Raw genomic sequence first — 24,066 nt, forward strand, 5'->3', positions numbered from 1 at the left:
TGGGGAACATTTGTGTGACATTTCCACTTGATCTGTCCAGCCATTCTGGAGATGAATATTTTTGGGATTTTAGGATAAATCCAAGATTGCTGCCAAATCAGGTGACCTATGATGTCATATGTGTGAACCTTTTGTTCCTCATGGATAGGTGGTCATACGTGTAAAGTTCCACTTCAATCTGTTCAGTCACTTCAAAGAAGAAGATTTTTGAAGGTTTTTTTTTTAACAATATGGCTGCCGATTAACGTGACCAAAGACGTCATCAATTTTCTCTTTCTGGGGACCATTTTATCCCAAGATGACCCTCAAAAAATTTCATACTTATCAGATGTCGCGTTCTACATATTAAGTCTATGATCTACATGGTTAGACAAGGTACACAAACTTGTGAAGGGTGACACAACGTTTCCAACCTTGTGTGGAGGGTTAGACAACATGTACAACCTCGTGTGTAAGGTTAGACAATGTATACAACCTTATGGAGGGTTAGCCCATGTATACAACCTATTGCAGGGCGAGACAACGTCTACAACATTGTGGAGGGCGAGACAACGTCTACAACTTTGTGGAGGGCGAGACAACGTCTACAACCTTGTGGAGGACGAGACAACGTCTACAACCTTGTGGAGGGCGAGACAATGTCTACAACCTTGTGGAGGGCGAGACAACGTCTACAACCTTGTGGAGGGCGAGACAATGTCTACAACCTTGTGGAGGGCGAGACAACGTCTACAACCTTGTGGAGGGCGAGACAACGTCTACAACCTTGTGGAGGGTGAGACCACATATAAAACCTTGTGGAGTGTTCGACAACGTATACAACCTTGTAAAGGGTTAGACAACGTATACAACCTTGTGGAGGGCGAGACAACGTCTACAACCTTGTGGAGGGCGAGACAACGTCTACAACCTTGTGGAGGGCGAGACAACGTCTACAACCTTGTGGAGGGCGAGATAACGTCTACAACCTTGTGGAGGGCGAGACAACGTCTACAACCTTGTGGAGGGCGAGACAACGTCTACAACCTTGTGGAGGGCGAGACAACGTCTACAACCTTGTGGAGGGCGAGACAACGTCTACAACCTTGTGGAGGGCGAGACAACGTCTACAACCTTGTGGAGGGCGAGACAACGTCTACAACCTTGTGGAGGGCGAGACAACGTCCATAACCTTGTGGAGGGTTAGACAACATTTCCAACTTGTGTGGAGGGTTAGACAACATGTACAACCTTGTGTGTAGGGTTAGACAACGTATACAACCTTGTGGGGGTTAAGACCATGTATACAACCTTGTGGAGGGTGAGACCACATATAAAACCTTGTGGAGTGTTCGACAACGTATACAACCTTGTAAAGGGTTAGACAACGTATACAACCTTGTGGAGGGCGAGACAACGTCTACAACCTCGTGGAGGGCGAGACAACGTCTACAACCTTGTGGAGGGTGAGACCATGTATACAACCTTGTGGAGGGTGAGACCACGTATACAACCTTGTGGAGGGTGAGACCACATATAAAAGCTTGTGGAGTGTTGAACAACGTATACAAACTTGTGAAGGGTTTGAGTCTGTTAGACCATGTATACAACCTTGTGAAGGGTTAGACAACGTCTACAACCTTGTGGAGGGCGAGACAACGTCTACAACCTTGTGGAGGGCGAGACAACATCTACAACCTTGTGGAGGGCGAGACAACATCTACAACCTTGTGGAGGGTGATACAACGTCTACAACCTTGTGGAGGGCGAGACAACGTCTACAACCTTGTGGAGGGTGAGACAACATCCATAACCTTGTGGAGGGTTAGACAACATTTCCAACTTGTGTGGAGGGTTAGACAACATGTACAACCTTGTGTGTAGGGTTAGACAACGTATACAACCTTGTGGAGGGTTAGACCATGTATACAACCTTGTGGAGGGTTAATACCACGTATACAACCTTGTGGAGGGTTAATACCACGTGTGCAAGAGGAAAATTAATCACAAGTGGTTGTTGCATTTGTAAGTTCAGCATCCACAGAGCTGAAGGAAGCAAATTAAAGCATCCACATCCACATCCACCTCTAAATCATTAGTAAATCTGCCAAAGAGTGTATTAATGGGTCGCGGCATCGGTGTTAAGCTGTTTCCGTAAAAAGCAAATTAAAAGCTTCAAGAGAGCATCAAATCAATGCTCAATAAACGCTGACATTACACCAAGATCTCACCTTACCCGTCCCACATTATTACCTTAATTACAGCAGGTGCGCGTGCTTTTTCGACATGAGTCTTGACTTTAAACAACCATCAATGTCCATTAAAAAGTGGAACAAAGTACCAGTGGGTTTCCATTTGTTTCTCTTTATTCAGGGTTTTTTTCTTTATTAAAAAAGCGCATTTTCTTCTGCCACTCACAGGTAACCAATGAGTCGCTAATACAAGCTGGTAACCTGTTTAAGGCTGATATCGGCCCGCATTGCCCTGAAGGTTCTGTGCTTTCTTCATTGATGTGATCCCGTCGTAATAGACCCTGCAATTACCATCCAACATATATATATATATATATATATATATATATATATATATATATATATATATATATATATATATATATATATATATATATATATATACATACATACACACACACACACACACACACACACGCAGGAATGTTCTGTCATTTACGTATGCGAACCACAGCAGGTACACCTTGTGGTCTTCCTTTGGACAAACTGGGTTCCTGCTCATTGAAAAGAAATAATAAATCCCATTGCAGTGAGGTAGCAAAACCATGTACATGATAACTCTGGGGCCCAAGGTACGTTTAAAGTGAACATAAAGCATATATATTGAGGATGTTACAATGTGCACAACATTTGAGCAACTCCGAGCTTTGCAATACTGCAATATTTGACTTTCTGCAGTGCACCAAGTACCCAGTACGGAATTAAAGGATGGTTTGGAATGCCACCTTTCTCCTTGTGGAATTGTAGGATGCTTTGGAATGAAATCATTCCGTACGTGGGATTTCAGGACAATCCAGGATGCCACCCCTCTGTGTGAGATTGTCAGACAATCTGCAAGAGTGTCATCCTTCTCTGTGTTGTATTGTCGGACAATCTGAAGGAGTGTCATCCTTCTCTGTGTAAGATTATCGGACAATCTGCAGGAGTGTCATCCTTCTCTGTGTTGGATTGTAGGACAATCTGCAGGAGTGTCATCCTTCTCTGTGTTGGATTGTAGGACAATCTGCAGGAGTGTCATCCTTCTGTGTGTTGGATTGTGGGACAATCTGCAGGAGTGTCATCCTTCTCTGTGTTGGATTGTAGGACAATCTGCAGGAGTGTCATCCTTCTGTGTGTTGGATTGTGGGACAATCTGCAGGAGTGTCATCCTTCTCTGTGTTGTATTGTAGGACAATCTGCAGGAGTGTCATCCTTCTCTGTGTTGGATTGTAGGACAATCTGCAGGAGTGTCATCCTTCTCTGTGTTGGATTGTGGGACAATCTGCAGGAGTGTCATCCTTCTCTGTGTTGGATTGTAGGACAATCTGCAGGAGTGTCATCCTTCTGTGTGTTGGATTGTAGGACAATCTGCAGGAGTGTCATCCTTCTGTGTGTTGGATTGTAGGACAATCTGCAGGAGTGTCATCCTTTGTGTGAGATTGTAGGACAAGAAGAAACAACACCCCCCCCCCCCCCACGACACTCTCTCTCTCTCTCTCTCTCTCTCTCTCTCTCTCTCTCTCTCTCTCTCTCTCTCTCTCTCTCTCTCTCTCTCTCTCTCTCTCTCTCTCTCTCTCTCTCTCTCTCTCTCTCTCTCTCTCTCTCTCTCTCTCTCTCTCTCTCTCTCTCTCTCTCTCTCTCTCTCTCTCTCTCTCTCTCTCTCTCTCTCTCTCTCTCTCTCTCTCTCTCTCTCTCTCTCTCTCTCTCTCTCTGACAACTCAAAACACCTTGCCAGAGAGCATGACCTTCATGACCACACAATGACCACCAACTGCTTGTTTAAATAGAAACCATAGTTTGTGTTCGTACATACATGCATCTGTTGTGTACCATGATTTATCAGAAAAAGACAAGGAACTTCATGTGATATATTGGACTTTTTCTCCTTTCCGGATACTGATAACGGCTACGATATCCAGGTGCATATAGTCGAAACAGGTGTAAGAGCTATACCTTGTATGCATATGCTGATTTTCTGAACATGCACCAATGGATGTACTGGGATCTTTGTAATACATGAATTGTTCGAGGTTAACACCTTTACTCAGTGAACACTGAGCTTCAACCGACGGCCTGCCGTTAAATAGCAATGAAATAACTAAGTCCTGTAGTATGCTTTTCATATGAAATAATTATAATCATAATATTATAATAATTATATAACAAATCAGACCCGGGGCAATTTACAATGATTAATTACATTACATTAACATATCAAACAAAATCATTACCTGAATTTCAGCCCCAATTGTAATTAACCCCAGAGCTGATTCACCCTTTCACTCATTGTTTGTGCATAATGCCCAAAATCATTAAAGGATCACACTTTTCTACATTTTGGTTTATACAAAGCTCAATTACTGGCATGAAATAACGTGAAATAGCCATATCAAGTTCATTTTCATGCAAAACAATATCATGTGACTGGTCATGTGATCTGAAATACATATTTCAACAGGCTATGAACCACAAAAGGTCAAAGCAACACAATATTTCAGTCATCACTGAACATCAGCAGAGTGTGTAAAGAGATACAGATTGATGGTGATACGTACAAGCAACACAACGAGCAAGTGTGTGTGTGTGTGTGTGTGTGTGTGTGTGTGTGTGTGTGTGTGTGTGTGTGTGTGTGTGTGTGTGTGTGTGTGTGTGTGTGTGTCATTTATGGCTGGCTGGACTGGTTGAAACCAGAACATTGAAGAGTAATGACGAAACCGTCATTTACTGTATATGTATCCCGGTTGGTGGCCGGTCCTTAGGGCCATGGTGGGTAGGAGAGAGGAATGAACCCCAAGGGTGGTCAGCACAAGAATTTGGAATTTGTTCAGGGTACAATAGCACAATGGCCTCTTTTTAAAAGGTTTTTGTCCATGTCCAACAGTTATTGATCGGAGAGGAGACACCCAGCTTAACGTCCAATTAAAAGGACGATGCTCTTATTGCTGCAATGCCCTGACTGTGAATTACTAGGTTGACAGTTTCTAGTTGGGTCAGGCATCAAACCCAAACTAGACAGCTCAAAGAAGAGTGCACTGCCTCTGAGCTATCCTGCCAGTCAAGGAGCAATCGGTCCGATCGAAGAAGATTGCCAGTTAAAACACAAAACCAAACGATCTCGTCGTTGTTTTGAACATTACAGTTTAATATTGTGATGTTTCTTTTTGCACTGCATTTTTAGAACCAGTCACATTGGAACTTCGGGGCTTTCAAATGCATTCTACACAGTAAGAAGCAGTGTCAGACTCAAAATTGTGTTTCTGAAGCATGGCGAGTCAGACCTTCTCCTGGTAAACTGTCTCCCTCGAAGCTGAGGTTGTTGTGTGATCGTGAGATCATCATGAGCTTTTCATGGTTGTTGTATTCCCGGCAAGAGGACAAAGGCATGGCAAAGAAACGATCCGCTGTGTCATCCCAATCATCCAGCTTCATGTAGCCCTTGCTGTTACTGCTATCTAGGCGACAAGGCCAGCTTGGATGCTTACGCTGTTCATTTCGCTCTAGTTTTGGTGTTGTCACTACAGAAACACCTATCTCCATAAGAGGACCATCTTGATCGAGGTCCAGGGATTTGGATAGACTGGGTGAAGGACAACCACGCCACTTCGGCGCTGGAGATAAGAGTTTACCCTGGAAAGCGGAAGGCACGAGGCTTACCCCATCAGCATTTTTTTCATCTGGTTGCTCCTGGAGAGGACGATGACCATCTGAGCATTCTGCAGAGGAGGAAAGTGGAGAACAAGGTGTTGTGACGGTGGTGGAATACGTGGTATAGCTGGAAAGTCGTTCCATCGTCAAAGTCTTGGCTTCCATGATCTCCTTTGTGATGCTTCCAACGTCTGCCTCGTCGATGACACAGTTGTTCAGCTTGATAATGGGCAGAGTGAAGGCATTAATGGACGATGATACAATCGAGCTTGTCCCACAATCAGTAGGGATCAGAGGAGTTAGTCCTGCCTTCTCACAAGGGCAAGGACTCAAGGCCTTTGTATTGCAATCATCCAGACACCGAGCTTCACATACTCCAACATCATCATCACACATCTGACTGCCAGTGCAAGTGGGTTGGCCTTTTGGTGATAAAGATGTTCGAGGACAAAGGAAGGTAGGTAGTGAAGTGGCTGCAAGTTTTTCTGCGTAGGGCATGTCCAGGCATGGGACACCACAGTCAACAAGAGGGCAAGCGTTTAGGGCTCCGTAACCCTGCACCCTCTGAGCTTGAAGGTCTATGACTGTCGAATATATGTCACGCATGTGGATGACGCGAGTTTCACGGTCACGGTTTTCGTGGAGCACGGCATTGGCACATATAAACACAAACAACCCGATACCCATGAGAAGAGGTCCCAGTAGTTTCAGGCGTTCTGACTGCAGGTGGCGAGAAACAAATGTCATGAGCAATCCCTCTGAAGCTTCATGCCATTCAGGTCCAGCAGCTGTTCTATTGCTCAGCTTTCCAATCTGTTCCATTGGTTTGTTCTTATAGGGCCAGTAACCCATGAACGTCATGGTGATACCCACGATGAGGATGAGGATACCCACAATGACCAGCACTCCAGAAAAAGAACACATGTGCACATGTCCCTTCACGACCACCATGTCGGGTTTTTTCTGACGTTTCGCCTTTCTCCTCCTCTTCTTTTTCTGCTTTTCATCCTCACGGCGCTTGCTCAGGGCCAGAGCCTCGGGTTTACGTGTGGCAGCGATTCCCCGGAGGACTCCTCCCGTGGCGATCATCGCTCGCTTGAGGCTGAGGTATCTAGAGCCCACACATCAGCACACCATTTGAGGCCTCAGGTCATGTTGGCAGCTCGTCAGTGAGAATAGGTTTGCAGTTTTACAAGGCCATTATTGTCATTAAAAGTTTACGCTGACAACAACATGCTTCAAAAAGAAAAACAGTCGCTTGATACCACTTTCACTTTTCCCTCGCGTTCTACCGGTGTGGCCCCTGGGAGTGTAATTGTGAGATGGTTTAAAAAGGAAAGCATTCAAAACATTGTCACCCTGTTAAAATCAGGCCCAGTGCTGGTTAAATATGTGTTATAGTCCTTATTATAAGTGTTGTATAACCCTTAACAGGTGTGTGTCTTAAGGCCCTGAACTTCTTAAACGGCCACAGTTGTTCCCACATTCTTGTGGGGTTGGCCAAGGGAAGTTTTTGGCTCAGGTCTTTCACGAACCGGCTGGCTAGGCTTGATGCTCGACTAAGTAGTTCGGGCAGGAATTTGGAATTTGGTCAAGGTGTTTGCAATTGCTCGCCTACCTTTCGGGAATGACAAGGTAGCATCTTCAGCATCTGCCAATTAATGTCCTTAAGGCCCACATTCATTCATTTTATGTGGAGCCTGTGACTGCTGGTTGCATCCTTGCTGAGGGCATGGCTGTGCCGCTGATGCAGTGCCCCCTATATGTCAGGGTAGGAATTTGGAATTTGTCCAATATCCCGGCGATAGCTCTCCCCCTCTTTGCGAGGGACACTGTGGGATCTTCAACGTCCACCAACTAATGCTGGCAGATAGGAAGCCCAGTATAACGTCCCTTAATGCTATAAACATGAAGTTCCAGAACATTCCGTACCCCTATGTTGTATTGTAACCCTATGCATGAGGTGATTATAACCTTATGCTTTCCTCTTTGTTTTAAGGGGTTTGGTTTACCCTTGAAATTGAATCTCAGCAATCCGGGTTCCTGCACACATCAGGTAAGGTTGTCCAACATGGGATGGCATCCAATATGGGACAGTGTAACTTGCTTTTAACATTGTAACTTGTTTTATTTGAATAGCAGTTTGATCCAGAGACCAAGAAGAGGGCTTATTTGGCCGTAAGCTCATCACCATAAAGATCGTCAAGAAGCTTTATCTGTGACTCATTTCATCCCGTTATATATATATATATATATATATATATATATATATATATATATATATATATATATATATATATATATATATATATATATATATATATATATATATATATATATATATATATATATATATATATATATATATATATATCAGGAAGAACCATGTTGCATCATCCTTCTCCTTATAAAATTAAAAAATCCAGAAAGGTATTTTTGCCATCCATGGTGTACTCTGACTGAGAGCTCATAAATTAATTTAAATTGGGGAGTTAGGTTTGAAGTGTGTGATCAAGAGATGATGAAAAGCATAAAAGCACAACTCCTGAAGATTTTGTCTCTGAAGAAATGTTCAGCGGTCCGAATTTTTGTCCACAGATACCTTCAAACTGCGCCAAAGCACAACACATTTCGCATTCCACTCCCAACCCGCCCCCCCCACCCACCCCACCCTCCTCATTCACTCGCTGTCATCCCAAAATATGCACTGTCAACCCCATTCTCTTGAAATCCATCATCTCCTTCTTCTCCTCCCATGTCCCTCCTTTGAGGAGTATATCTTCACCTGTGACTTCACAAATATGTTGTGCTTCGGCCCAGATGAAAACATTTCTGTGGTCGAAACGTGGAACATCCAAATGATTTCAATTTGCTCTCAGATAACATCTCTACTTTATGCTATCTACTACTACTACTACTACTACTACTACTACTACTACTACTACTACTACTAGATAACATCTCTACTCGATTGTGCTATTTGCCATTTTGTAATTTCCACACACGTCAAACACAATGTGCCCTAACGACACTCAGTTGTTCTCTGAGGATGTCTGTCAGACAACTATAGGTGCATGTGTGTAATTATAACTCATTGGTGGAGGTGTTTCAACCATGTGCACACTGCACAGTGCTGTGACAACCATGCAGGGGCTACAAGCCTTGTTCTCGTGGGCGCTGCAGGGAATCCGCTGGGAAACCGGGAAGCAATCAGCATGTTAAATATTTTTCTTTCTTACAAATCAGAAAATGAATGTCGATTACTTTGATGGAAAATAAAATCATCCATTATTTTAAATTGTTTTTCCTGCCCCAGAAGCTTGATGATTTGGAAAACTCGTGCATGACACGAGATGGCCGAGATATCATCGGCAGGGGTGGCCAAGATATCACAGCCAAGAAAAGAACAGAGAATTCACGATAAAACGGGCATCACGAGGGTACCGAGCACGTTTCACCTCAAATGTTGTTGCGATACCACACAGTAGTACAGATATTGGTTAATAATTTTGTTAAGGAGATTTGTCTTTTATAAGCAGTTGGTAACCAGACCCCATAATGTCATGGTTCCTGTTTTAAATGCACTTGCTGAAAATCAAGATGGCGACAAAGGGATAACGACGAGGGTGGAATCGGTGAATGATGAGGAATTGTCCAAAACCAGCTGCCGACTGGGCATCCTCCGTTTTACAAAGTCCTTCCTTGACACACCTGAACTCCTATCTACCTACAGGGCCTTAATCCGCAGCTTGATGAAACACTGCTCTCCACTCTGGGCTTCCCCCCCTCTCCCGCCTCTCATATTTCTCAGCTTGACACCGTGGATATCAAGGCCTCAAGATCATTGGAATCTCCCACGATGAAGCTGAGTCCATCGCAGACAGGTCGGTAGTCTCTCTGTCTTCTACCCGCTCCTTTCTGGTCTTGCACCCTCTGCCCTTTCCATGCTTTGTCCACCTGCCAGGTTTCTGCAGGGCTCACAAGTTCCACCATCAACCTCCTTCTGGTGAAACTACCTAAATCCAGGATCACTGCTCACCTCCACTCATTTGTTCCTCTTTTATCCTGCCTGTGGAAGAAACTTTCACATCCTATTCAATCTCATTCTTCCCTCAAGATCTTGAAGACAGCTGTTCACCACCATCTCAGATCATCCCCAATGCAAAACCATGATATTTTCTACCCTTGTTAACCCACCCCACCACAATCCCTCCTATCTCCAAATTTTGAGTTTTCCCTACTTCAAATTTCCTTCTGTATCCATCTTGTCCACCACCTGCATTCACTCCTCCCCACACCCTTTGTTTGTCCAAGTCTGCCTCTATCTTAGCCTTCAACTCTGCTGCTGGTGTGTACCCCCCCCCCCCTTCTCCACTGTTCCTTTTGCATCATTTTATGTCCTGATCCGGTCAGTGTACGAGCTGTTCCACGAGTCTTGATTATGTATACAAAAACAAAACAAAAACAAAAATCTCTACAGACGATTGGGTACACAGCACTGCCAATGACATGCCAAGTGTTCAAGAGCACTTCGAAAGTAACAAGCTTTTGATGAACAAAGCTTTTAAGAATGTCCTGCACTGGCTGTGTATCCATACTAAAGATCATCCACCACTGCAGTCTGCAGACATTCAAAAGCTTTCACTCCGATATAAGACAAGACTGCCATGAGATCCCTCATCCTTCAGACAGGCAGGCTGTAGTTTCTTCCCTCTCTTCAGACCTTGACAAAATCCAAAACTGATCAAACACTTGGAATATGTCTTTCAATCCTGAGAAATCTCACACTCTCACTATCTCCCCCCCTCTCTCTCTCTCTCTCTCTCTGAAAGGACCACCAGGCAACCCCACCCCCACCCCATCTCTTTTCTTAACAATCCACTTGAGGAAGTTCAGTCACTCAAACTCCTGGGTCTCACTATCAGCCATGATCTTTCTTGAGAAAAGCACATTTCAACGTTGGCCTCCAGAGCAAGCTGCCAACTGAGCATTCTCCGTTGTACAAGTCCTTCCTTGGCACACCTGAACTCCTATCCGCTGACAAGGCTTTCATCCACAACTTGATGGAGTACTGTTCTTCCTGCTGGGCTGACTTCCTTGCCTCACACCTTCCTCAGCTTGATGCTGTGAAAACCAAAGCCTTCAAGGTCATTGGCATCTCCCACGATGAAGCTGGCCTATCACTTTTCCATCGCAGACAGGTCAGTAGTCTCTCTGTCTTCTAACTTCTCCTTTCTGGTCTTGCACCGTCTGCTCTTTCTGTGCGTTGTCCCCCCCCCCCCCCACCCTGGTTCATCATCAACCCCCTTCTAATGAAACTCCCAAAATCCAGGATCACTGCTCACCTCCACTTATTGATTCCTCTTTTCCCCCCACCTGTGGAACCCATTTCTACATCCTCTTCAATCTCATTCTTCCCTCCATATCTTCAAGACAGCTGTTCACCACCGTCTCATATCGTCCCCAATCCAAAATCATGATATTTTCTACCCTTGTTAACCCCGCTCCTTCTAAATTTCCAGATTTTCCTTCCTGATAGCTTCCTTCTGTATCCATATTGTCCACCCCATGTGTTCTTTACATTGTTTGTCCAAGTATCCCCCATCAACTCCACTGTTGGCATCCACCCAAACACCCTCTCTACTGTTCCTTTTGGCCTGTTACGTCTTGATCCATTCAGTATACGAGCTCTTCCGCGAGCCTTGACTCGCATAGAAAAAAGAAAAGAAAAGAGAATACCTTGAAAAGCAATGCAGGTAACGTTCACGAAATGTCGGGAGGTGTATCCAATCTTCGTTCTCACGGCATAAACAGATTCATCCTTCGTGGCTGACTTTTAAATGGCAATGGAGCAACTTTGGATGTGCATAAAAATGCCTCTTGTGAAAAATAAATGCCATAACGTCCCCAAACCCTCCAACCCCAAACATTCCCCTATTAAATGAAATTTTTTATAAAAGTTTGTTATGATCTGCTTATCAATTATACATCTGTTCTGGTTGACCCTTGAGAAGGAAATTTTGACCTCCAGAGGTTACAAGATGCACTCTTATGGTGAAAGCTCTTTTTGTCATTACAAAAAAAAAGAGGGGGGGGCAGGGAAAAAAACCTTTGAACCCGAACCCAACTATCAAGGTGAACGTGCGTGCTGTGTGTTCCCTTCTTCGCAATGGATCATTGGGCCACGTGAAGGCGTTCCTCATGTTACATCGTTCAATCCCCAGGAGTACATCGGGGTTCGCCGTTTACACACGAGGGGTGGCAGATGTGAAGGAAAACGTTCATTTACTAAAATAACTGTTTCGTTTCAAGTAGGGATCCAACCATGAAAGGATCTGATCATGAGTACCGGAGGATCTGATCATGAGTACCAGAGGATCGCACCACGAGTACCGGAGGGTCGCACCACGAGTACCGAAGGGTCGCACCATGCGTACCGGAGGGTCGCACCACGAGTATCAAAGGGTCGCACCACGATTACCGGAGGGTCGCACCACGAGTATCGAAGGGTCGCACCACGATTACCGGAGGGTCGCACCACGAGTACCGGAGGGTCGCACCACGCGTATCGGAAGGTCGCACCACGAGTACCGGAGGGTCGCACCACAAGTACCGGAAGGTCGCACCACGCGTACCGGAGGGTCGCACCACGCGTACCGGAGGGTCGCACCACGAGTACCGGAGGGTCGCACCACGAGTACCGGCGGGTCCAACCATGTGTACTGGAGGGTCGCACCATGCGTACCGGAGGGTCGCACCACGCGTATCGAAGGGTCGCACGAGTACCGGAGGGTCCGACCACGCGTACCAGAGGATCTAACCACAAGTTCCGACGACTGGGGAGATCAAACCTGAGCAAGATGGGGAGAGTCTAACCACAAGTAGTGCGGTGGCTCAAATATCAAACCACGATTACCGCGGGGGAGGAAACCATGAGTACCAAGGGGGATATATCCACGAGTACGACGAGGGATGTAACCACGAGTACCACGGGGGATACACGCACGAGTACGATGGGGGATATATCCACGAGTACCATGGGGGATATCCATGGGGACTCCAACCACAAGTACCATGGGGACTCTAACCACGAGTACCATGGGGGATGTAACCACGTGTACCGCAGGGGATGTAACCACGAGTACCACGGGGGATGTAAGCACGTGCACCACGGGGGATGTAACCACGAGTACCACAGGGGACACGAGTACCACGGGGGACATAACCACGAGTACCATGGGGGACATATCCGTGTGTACGATGGGGACTCCGCCCACGAGTACTATGGGGACTCTAACCACGAGTACAGCGGGGGATGTAACGAGTACCACGGGGGATGTAAGCACGTGCACCACGGGGGATGTAACCACGAGTACCACAGGGGACACGAGTACCACGGGGGACATAACCACGAGTACCATGGGGGACATATCCGTGTGTACGATGGGGACTCCGCCCACGAGTACTATGGGGACTCTAACCACGAGTACAGCGGGGGATGTAACCACGAGTACCATGGGGGATGTAACCACGTGTACCGTGGGGGATGTAACCACGAGTACCACAGGGGACATAACCACGAGTACCACGGGGGACAAAACCACGAGTACCATGGGGGATGCAACCACGAGTACCACGGGGGAAATATCCACGAGTACCACGGGGAACATCCACGAGTACCACGGGGAACATATCCACGAGTACCACGGGGGAGGTAACCACGTGTACCGCAGGGGATGTAACCACGTGTACCGCAGGGGATGAAACGAGTACCACAGGGGATGTAACCACGTGTACCACGGGGGAGGGAGTGTGGGTTAAACACACGAGTTCCATGACGTTATTAAACACGACACAAGATTATTTTGTCGTTAAAGTAATGAGATTTTCCTGTACAATTCACATCGATTTGAGGTTTCGGCAAATAACCCCGAAACAACCCACGTGCCGACCCGATACTCCCGCCGCTGTCCGAGTGCGTCTCAGGTCCACGTGTGCATTGAACACTTGTTCGTTGTCCAACCTGGAGGGTACAGGACACGGATTCTCGGTGTACAAACGCATTCTGTGCGAGTCAACGAACGATACTCGAGAACTGTCGTCTCGTCCGAAGAGGAGAAAGAGAATAAATAAATCCAACGTCGGCTGATTGACGTACCGTGTGGTGCGGGGCGAGGTACCGCCTCGTACCCGCTGATACTCACCGAGGACGGCACGAAAGCAGGGCCTGATCGATTACGCTCGATCTCCGGGAGTCCGCGGCGCCATGATCGCAGTGCTATTCCGTCGGTCCACAACACCCGCGATTCTCGGAGCGATTTGTCCTGTGGTCGAGCGAAAACAGCAGCTGCGGTGCGAGGAATCCCCTTGGAACCACCGAGCCTTCCGGAGGCCTCCAGTCATATTGCGCGTTCTCAGCGCGGAGACGAGGGTGCCCCGAAGGTGGCGCGGCCATCGCCGGCACAGCGCCGAGCGGCCTCCAGGTAAGAATGACGCGCGAACTGGGAGCGCGAGAGCCGTTGCTAGGTGATGCGCGAGACAGACGGCGATGAACGCCACGCTGTGATGGACGAACAGACGGGGAGGGGAAGGAGGGGGAGAGAAATCACAAGTACTGGACCGTGGAACGTTTCACGTGGATTTTACAGCACAGGATGCGCAACAGCATGGATCGCTGCCTGGTGTTCCCGTGGAGGCGACTCCACCATATCGAGACCTCCCGACCATCTGGAGACATTGATCTCCTGTAGTGTGAGGCACACCAAGTCATGAGAATTTCGGAATATTAGAAATGGTGTTTAATCTTCTCTGTTGACACCACAGGAAGCAATGACTTACATGTCGTGGGAACCATTCAAGGAATCGGTATTTACGTACCAGTACCACGCTACCAGGTCCCATATCCTCGGTAACGTGAACCACCCATGAGATCACTGTGAAAGGTGTTTTGAGAAAGTACCAGTTTTACTCTTTTTCAGGTTCCTCGTAATCCCGTGTTTTATTTGCACTTTTCACGAGTACGTGCATGGGGTCTTCGTGAGTAAGCCCAGAATTCCCGCCACTCACCCATGGATGTTGGATGGATCAGGACTCGTGTCAAATCTCTGTGTCTCTCTTTCTTTCTCTCTGTCTCTGTCTCTGTCTCTCTCTCTCCTAACTGAACTGGCCAATTCTAGACAACGATTCCTGACTAATCATCCTTGCCGGGTATAGCGCAGCGACCTTTCGTTCCAGGTCTTATGCCGGGGTCCTCGAACCAGCATCTCATGCTTCACCATAGGCGGAGTCAAGACATGCTCTGTGTTGTCGTTGACAACTCACCTGCTCCATGTTTTAACCCGGTTTAATGTTCATCCGAGGGACTGTGGATTAATTAATGCAACCCTATACCTGTGAAGTACCAATTCCAGTTCATATTCGGGTCAGGAATCGAACCCAGACTAGACAGTTCAAAGCTAAGTGCACCAGCCTGTCGAACAATGGCATCAGGTCAGGTCAGGTATAGGAGCATGCGCCGGGGCAGCACGTCGCTGCATACACTTTTCGCCGGTACTCCAGGGGCCTCTGTCTGACCATTCCCCAGGCAGATGCCTTACCTGGCCCATTGGTCTCCTCCACTCACGAGACTCCCTCGTTGAGAGAATCTGATGAGCAGGATCAGCGTCAGGAAAATGAGCCACATGTCCATACAGCTGCAGCTGACACTCACGGACTATGACGTAACAAATCTCATTTGAGTCTCTCTCAGCAACCACTCATTGGACACAAAGTCCGACCAGCGATTGCCAAGGATTTTCCGAAGAGACCTGGTACCAAAGGAAGTCTCCATCTCAGATCCCTTGTCAGAGTTCAAGTCTCACATCCATACAGCAAGACTGGAAGCACCAAGGACCTGAAGACTCTGACTTTCGTCCTCCTGCACAGGTACCGGCAGCACCACACCCCATGATCCAGTGAATCCATGACTCCCGAGGCCCGACCCAGACATCTGTTGACCTCTGGCTCACAGCCATCAGAGACATGAATATCACTGCAAAGGTAAGTGAATCTCTCCATGACCTCAACATCCTCACCACAAACATGTACAGAAAGATTAACAGCATCCAAGACGTCATTGAAAGCCTAGATCTTAGTTTTGACCCAGGAAACCTGTAATCCCAGCAGCTCCGACTCCTCATTGAGCACCTTGAGGGCCCCCAAAAGGATATCGAGAGTCTCCGCAAAGATGACTGTGAAATCAAGGTGCGAAATCATCTGCAAAATCAAGGTCAGAGATCTTGACATTCCCAAACAATGCACCGCAGCTTGATCTCTCTTAGTTGGGCAGCTAAATAGGCCCGACGCAACCCCTCTGAGTACTTATGTAAACATACTTTTTTGGAATCCTGAAGGTGTCTAGTTGACATTTTTAAATGTTAACAAGAAAATTAAGTTGGTCTTGGAGTCTATTTGGCTGCCATCTTGGATTTTGACATGCCAAATTATCGAAAAAGAGAAATTTTCATAACTTTTGAACCAGCATGCTAGAAATACAATTGAAACATCTATTCCATACAATTTTGACATGACAAATTTATTTATATCATTTTTAATATTTGATAATGCTTTGTGGGTCATACTTCTCAAAATGGTGAAAAAACATGAAAAAAATATGAAAAAAACATGCCTAAGGAATTATATATATATATATATATATATATATATATATATATATATATATATATATATATATATATATATATATATATATATATATATTGTTGCGGATTCGCGCCCGCCGGCGTGCGACGGCCACGCAACTCGAATCGCGGCACGCCGCCCACCGGACGGACAATCCAGCCGCGACCCTCTCGGACTAACGCCGGGAACCAGTCACGGGTGGACCTTTCGGTCACACCGCGATCGAGCCAATCAGCCCCCGCGTGGGATAGGGTTGCTCGCCAAATTCGACCTACCTAAGTACCCACGCGGAGGGTAGACCGGGCGATCGCACCTCGCCGCAGGTCGACTTCGGACACGGGCCACTTAAGCGACCCGTTCCGTACTATCAGAATAACCGAGCGGTGTTATCGTCGACCTCGACGGTTCGATTAATTATCGGGCGTATTCAGCCCACTACCAACCCTCTACGTGAAGCAAGATGAGGGTTCAATGGGGGAAAAGACGAAGCGAAGCGGGAGAACAGTTCAACACAAAAGCACATTTATTCGCGACGAACGGAAAGCACACAAATACAATTCCACCAAATGCACACAAAAAAAAGAAAACACAATTCCATTTACACAAAAAGCAAACATAAAAGTGAAAACACAGTGCAGAGCTAATACCGACTACCGAGCACACGGCAACACTTATACAATTCTACTTCACAGACGGCGCCGACAACACATACCCAAAACCAAGGAAAAGAAATCCCCCAAGAATGGGGCAGGCCTGAGGCCGAGACCGGGTCGGGCCTACCCGTCTGGTGATGAGATGCGGAGCGGCGATGGCCCCGCAACCCGCGGGCCTCGTGGACAGTGCCTGGCAGGGGGTGGGAACGGGGCCCCCTTGGTCGCACTATCTCAGCACGGGGGGAAACAGGAGGGGGGTTGCTGATGCTCGGGGTATAGAGGATCTTTATTATGTGCGACGAGCGTCTCCACCTCGGCCAGGTCGCGCTGTCGGCCTCCCTCGGGTGCAGCTTCCTGCACGACGCGAGCACCCCCTCGTCTGGTGTCGCCGCCTTTCCACAGCTCCGTCCCCTCCGTTCCGACTCCAACGCACACGACGAGCAGCTCCACCGCCCGCGAAGTCTTGACCCTCTGCTTCCGACTCTCCTCTTCTTGACTCTCCGACCCCTTTTTGCTGACTCCGACTCTCGTTCCGACTCCTCGTTCTCGTTCTGCTGACTCTCCTCGTTTGCGACACTCTTCTGACTGACGAACACCGTCCTTTTATCCCCCCGTAACTTCGCCTTTGACCCCCTCCCTTTGACCTTTCACCTCGCTCCCCATTGGCCCGAGAAAAAGTGGGCGTGAAGGCTTTTTGATCCACAAATTTGCATATATCGATCGTTCTGGAGGCGGGGCCAAATCGCCCCTCGCTCACCGATTGGACGGCAAAAAGTGGGCGTGTGTCGTTTTTGATCCGTTTTTGAAGTACAAAATCCGTGATTTTGTACACGCTGTTCAACGTGCGCCCTGCACGAGTCCAACACCGGTACCCACAGCGGGGCAAGAACGGTGGCGATGCTACGGTGGCGAGGTGTGACGGGAAGGTCGTGGCGGTTGTGGTGAAGCGGTGGTTGTGGTCGGTGGTTGATGTTGTGGTTGTGATCATGGCGGTTGGTCCAAAATAAAGATAGTAAAAGAAAAACGGCTATCCTGAAGAGTCGCAGCTCGCATAAATGACATGTATTCCCACTAGACAACGGGTTTGGGCCTAACTACACATGCACTTACCGAGATACCTCACCTAAGGGACCTGAATGGTGGTTTGCGAATCTGGTAACCACAACAATATATATATATATATATATATATATATATATATATATATATATATATATATATATATATATATATATATATATATATATGCCTTATGTTGGGTCCATGGTGGTTTATTGCCACATATAAACTGACCAACAACATTGTAACTTATTTCATTTTGTATAGGCCTTGCTTACTGCTTACTGGTAAATGAAGCTTACTGGCTTACTTCCCCTTGTGTCTCATACTCCTTCAGTATATGGCATCTGTATAGGTATATGTTGGGCACTAGGCTTACTGGCATCTTAATCCAGCACTGCTCATAACCATCCCAGTCAATGCATTGAAATCCCCCAAAACTGGAAGAGTATCTTGCCTGGGGCACTGATCAACCACAGACTCGAGCGTGGCATAGAATGCGTCAGCAATGGTCATTCCGTGTAAAATTTTGTAACCTTGTGACATGTTTGTCAGTCTTCCTAGAACTCTTAGTCCATGTTGGGCCTGGGTAAGAATAGTCTCACTCACCTTATGTATGGAGTAGAAGTACCCTAAAATGAGGCAGCTTGATTAAGTGATAAGATCCTGAAACTTGAATTTTAAAGAGCAGGTTGCAGGTCACCAAACATGTTCTGAAAATTTATCAATATGTTTATATGTGCATTAAATAGTTCGATGCCAACTATTGTGGTTGCCTAACTATTGGGAAAATTGATGAAATTTAACTCCGAAGTTGTTATTTCTCGAGGATGTTGAAAAAAACAGCCGCGTGCCATATATGGATGGTGACGTCACGTTCTCCAAAACAAAGCGGATGCTCACTCTTTCATTGAAGAAGTGTCCAGTTGAGTGGGCCGTTCTTTCGCTTTTTTTGAGCTTGCAACTGCCTATATTATCCTTTTTTTATCTTGAATTATTGTAGAACAAAGTTATTTGGATATTTGTACATCATGCCTCGTACGTGTGTCGTCATGTTTTGCGAAAATGGCTGGAAAACGGGTAATCGCTCCCACCGATTCCCGAAGGAATCAAACATTCGCCGGCAGTGGATAAGATTTGTACGAACAAAATGGGCGAATTTTCCGTCTTTTAAACTTTTAAATAATATTGTTGTGGTTGACGAAATTCGCAAACCACCATTCAGGTCCCTTAGGTGAGATATCTCTGTAAGTATATGTGTAGTTAGGCCCAAACCCATTGTTTAGAGGGAATAAATGTTATTCATGCAGGCTGCGACCCTTTTAGATAGCCGTTTTTCTTTTACTATCTTTATTTTGGACCAGCCGCCATTACTACCACCACCAACCACGTCTCAACAGCCATCACACAACAACCACCAACCGCAACGCCGCTTCACAACAACAGCCACGACCTTTACCGTCACAACTCGCCCTCGCAACCATCGCATCACCACTATTCCCGCACCACTTGTGGGCACCGATACTGGACTCGTGCAGGGCGCGCACCGAGCAGGGGTGCAAAAGCGCCGGCCTTTCCGAAGAAAACGGATCAAAAACGACTCACGCCCACTTCTGTTCCGTCCTATCGGTGAGCATGGGGCGATTTGGCCCCGCCTCCAGGTACGTTGGAGAGTGGTCGCTATATGCAAATTCATGGATCAAAAAGCATTCACGCCCACTTTTCCTCGGTCCCATGGGGAGCCAGTTAGAGGTGAAGGGTCGGAGGTAAAGGGTCAAAGGTGAAGGAGCGAGGCCACGGGGGATATAAACGACCGCGTTCGTCAGTCAGAGGAGTGGTCGGTGGAGCTGGGAAGAAGTGGTAGTAGTCAGAGTGAAGAGGACGGAGCTGTGGAGAGGTGGCGGCGGCGAAGGCGGTCGAGGGGGTGCTCGTGTCGGAGTCGGGGAGCTGCGGAGGGAGAGGCCGGCGGCGCGACCGAGGTCGTGGTGGAGACGCTCGTCGCGGGACCCGAGACAGGGAGATATCCTCCATCCCCCGAGCATCAACAACCCCCTCCTGTTTCCCCCCGCGCTGAGATAGTGCGAGAAGGGGGCCCCGTCCCCACCCCATACCAGGCAGTCCCAGCGAGGCCCGCGGAGTCGGGGCGCCAGCGCCATTTCGCGGCTCATCACCAGACGGGTAGGCCCGACGCGGTCTCGGCCCCAGGCCCGCCTCATCCTTGAGGGTGGTCCTTTTCTTTTGCTTTGGGTATATGTGTTGTCGGCGCCGTCTGTGAAGTAAAACTGCATAAGTGTTGCCGTGTGCTCGCGTAGTCGGTAATAGATCTGCATTGTGTTTCTCTTTTATATTTGCTTTTTGTGTAATATTGTGTTTCTTCTTCTTTTACATTTGCTTTTGGTGTAATTGTATATGTGTGCTTTCCGTTCATCGTGAAATAAATGTGCTTTATGTTGAACTGTTTTCCCGCTTCGCTTCGTCTTTTCCTCTATTGAATCTCCATCTTACTTCACGTAAAGGGTTGGTCGTGGGCTAAAACGCCCGATAATTAATCGAACCGTCGAGGCAGACGATAACACCGCTCGGTTATCCCGATAGTACGGAACGGGTCGCTTAAAGTGGCCTGTGTCCGAAGTCGACCTGCGGCGAGGTGCGATCGCCCGGTCTACCCTCCGTGTGGGTACTTAGGTAGGTCGAATTTGGCGAGCAACCCTATCCCACGCGGGGGGCCGATTGGCACGATCGTGGTGAGGCCGAAAGGTCCACCCGTGACTAGTTCCCGGCGTTAGTCCGAGAGGGTCACGACTGGATTGTCCGTCCGGTGGGCGACGTGCCGCGATTCGAGTTACATGGCCGTTCGCACGCCGGCGGGCGCGAATCCGCAACAATATCTTTGTGGAAAAAGCGCTGCGGCCTAACATCAAGTCAAGGCGCCCTAGGTCCTGCGCGCCATCGAACATAAACCTTATAAAATATCGGAATTTTACAAACTTCACAATTACCGAGTCTTAAGCATCCTAAGTGACTGCAAAAAACGAAAACAGAATTTGAATTGACTTTAAATCGAACCCACAACGCCGATCGAAGCAAAAATCTCAATTCACCACAGAAATTCATGGCATTATTTAAAATTATTTTGTCAAAGTCATAAAACCGTAATATTCAGCCATCCACGAACAATCTTTACATAATCCCACAGCTTAACAAGTCAGGCATGTGATGATAAACTTTATTGGGATGAAAAATGATTTTTAAACCTCATCTTTGTGGAAAAAGCGCCACGGCCTAGATCTCGCCAAGGCGCCCGCGGCCATACGCGCCAGGCGCCCTCAACTTGAAACATTCATAACTCGACGAATAAAAGCTCAAATTACACCAAACTTACCTTATTCTTGCGAGCTCACGTTCCCTGTTAGTGGGTGAACAATCCAACGCTTGGCGAATTCTGCTTCGCAATGATAGGAAGAGCCGACATCGAAGGATCAAAAAGCAACGTCGCTATTGACGCTTGGCCACCACAAGCTAGTTATCCCTGTGGTAACTTTTCTGACACCTCTTGCTGAAAACCCAAAAAGTCAAAAGGATCGCGAGGCCACGCTTTCATGGTCTGTATTCGTACTGAAAATCAAGATCAAGCAAGCTTTCGCCCTTCTGCTCCACGGGAGGTTTCCGTCCTCCCTGAGCTGCCAGTCAGTCCTGCCACTTGTACACGAAATAGGCCATTTTCTTGCACTTGCAAGTGGCTCAAATTTATATGGCTCAGAGCCAGAAACTCCATAGTATAAATTCCCATCATCCCCCAACTCGTCCTCGGCAATATCGGAATGAAAACACTCAATTTCATCGCCGCTGAAATCACTCTCTGATTCGCATCTTGCCATTGTTTACACGCTGTTTCCGAATGTTCACGAAGTTTTCGGAGAACGTGACGTCATAGCATCTTCGGGAACTTCCAGACTGTTTTTCGATCACTGACAAAAGTTTTGACTTAAAAGTTAATTTTAGCATATTTTGAGTTTCAAATGTAAGAAAATAATTGCCCAACGATTATTAATGTGCTTACAACCTTCGAATCACATAAAGTCATCAGCGACCCAAAACCTGATCTTTAAATCAAATACAATAATAGGAACTTATGCTGTTTCCCATTGTTGCTGTGTTATACTTACCTGACCTTCCCAGAACACTAAATAATACTTTGTTTGTTTCAGGTGTTAAGATTTTTTTTGCAATGTATCAATGTATGGGCCTTACTGAGTTGAGTCTGTTGAAGAATCGGTAGTCATTTACTGCATGGAAACTGAAAAAGTCAAAGGTTGAACTTTCTCATCTTCCCCCATGCAGAGACTCCCTAATTCCTCATGTTGACAGGGTCAACTACAGGGTTGGTCAGTGGAAGCGTGCCCACGTATGAACTTCCCAAACCCGAGGATGATCATGGCTGGATGAAGATGGATGGATTCCTGGAACCTGTGTGGTCACGTGGTCCAATTCGGCCCCCTTCCCAAGTGGACCTCTTTGACACCCCTGAGGAGCAGGAAGAGAATGAAGAGGAAGCTGGTGTCTGACTATGAGGAACTGTTAGATTACCTTGATGATGACTAATTACCTTCGCATTCTGCGAAAGGTTATGTTTTGGTCGGCGTGTATTTATTTATTTATTTATTTATTTGTAATCTTATGATTCGTATAACTCAAAAAGTATTAAACCGAATTGCATGAAATTTGGTGGGATGATTGGTTATTAGCCAGGAAGCATTCGATTAGATTTTGGGATCGTTCGGGTCAAAGGTCAAGGACAAGGTCACGAAAAGGTCAAAATCGTCTTTTTACGATAACACGGTCAATTTTTATTCAATTTGCATGCAACTAACGCCAAAATGTTCAGAATTCAATGCCTCATCTTGTGATATGCAATATGACACAATGACGCCCATACTTTTGTTACCGGTTCGGGGTCAAACGTCAGGGGGGTCACGACCTTGAAAAATATGCGGTTTTTGTCATAACGCGGTCAATTCTTGTCCGCTTTACATGAACCCAGCACCAAAATGTTCAGAATTTAATGCCCAATCTTGTGACACAATGACGTCAAAACACATGTCACCGGTTGGGGTAAAATGTTCACGCCCTTGAAAAATATGCGGTTTTCGGCATAACTCAGTCAATTCTTATTCGATTTGCATGAAACCAGCATCAAACGAGATTACCTTCTCTTGTTGAAACGTTGTATTCACCGAGCTTGCGAGTGAAGACTCGCCAAAACGACGTGAGTTGATTGTTGTTTAGTCCGTAGCCCCCGAAAGTCGGGGGGGAGGGGTCATGACATTATAGATATGTGGTTTGTGTCATAAGACCATTCATATGAAACCAGTTCCCCACACTCATACCAAGAACAAAAAAAGTAGTGGCGGTGAAGGTATGCGCTCTATGAGTGCCCATTCTAGTTTTGTTCTTGGTATGAAGCGGGCACTACAAAACTAGAACGGGCACTCATAGAGCGCATACCTTTGCCGCCACTACTTTTTTTGTTCTTGGTATGAGTGTGGGGAACTGGTTTCATATGAATGGTCTTATGACACAAACCACATATCTATAATGTCATGACCCCCCCCCCTGACTTTCGGGGGCTACGGACTAAACAACAATCAACTCATGTCGTTTTGGCGAGTCTTCACTCGCAAGCTTGGTGAATACAACGTTTCAACAAGAGAAGGTAATCTCGTTTGATGCTGGTTTCATGCAAATCGAATAAGAATTGACTGAGTTATGCCGAAAACCGCATATTTTTCAAGGGCGTGACCCCCCCCCCCCGACATTTT

General features: G+C 46.8%; 1 protein-coding gene across 2 annotated transcripts in view; it reads right to left on the reverse strand.

Annotated features, from left to right (window-relative positions):
* Window positions 1–4,342: 4,342 nt before the first annotated feature.
* The window catches only part of LOC147028402 (transmembrane protein 200A-like), a 32,714-nt gene continuing 12,990 nt past the window's right edge, over window positions 4,343–24,066 (reverse strand). Inside the window, exons 1-2 of one of the 2 annotated variants that reach the window (XM_085878741.1) lie at window positions 14,060–14,650; window positions 4,343–6,966 (exon numbers count right to left, since the gene is read on the reverse strand). In XM_085878741.1, the coding sequence (XP_085734867.1) occupies window positions 5,454–6,944 (1,491 nt within the window). In that variant the 5' untranslated portion in view covers window positions 6,945–6,966; window positions 14,060–14,650 and the 3' untranslated portion in view covers window positions 4,343–5,453. Of the gene's footprint in view, window positions 6,967–14,059; window positions 14,651–24,066 lie in introns of those variants that run through there. The other variant, XM_085878742.1, reaches the window with a different exon arrangement.

This window comes from Eptatretus burgeri, chromosome 4 (assembly GCF_056783735.1).
Source record: "Eptatretus burgeri isolate ZD-2024b chromosome 4, Ebu_testis_v1, whole genome shotgun sequence".
NCBI lineage: Eukaryota > Metazoa > Chordata > Myxini > Myxiniformes > Myxinidae > Eptatretus > Eptatretus burgeri.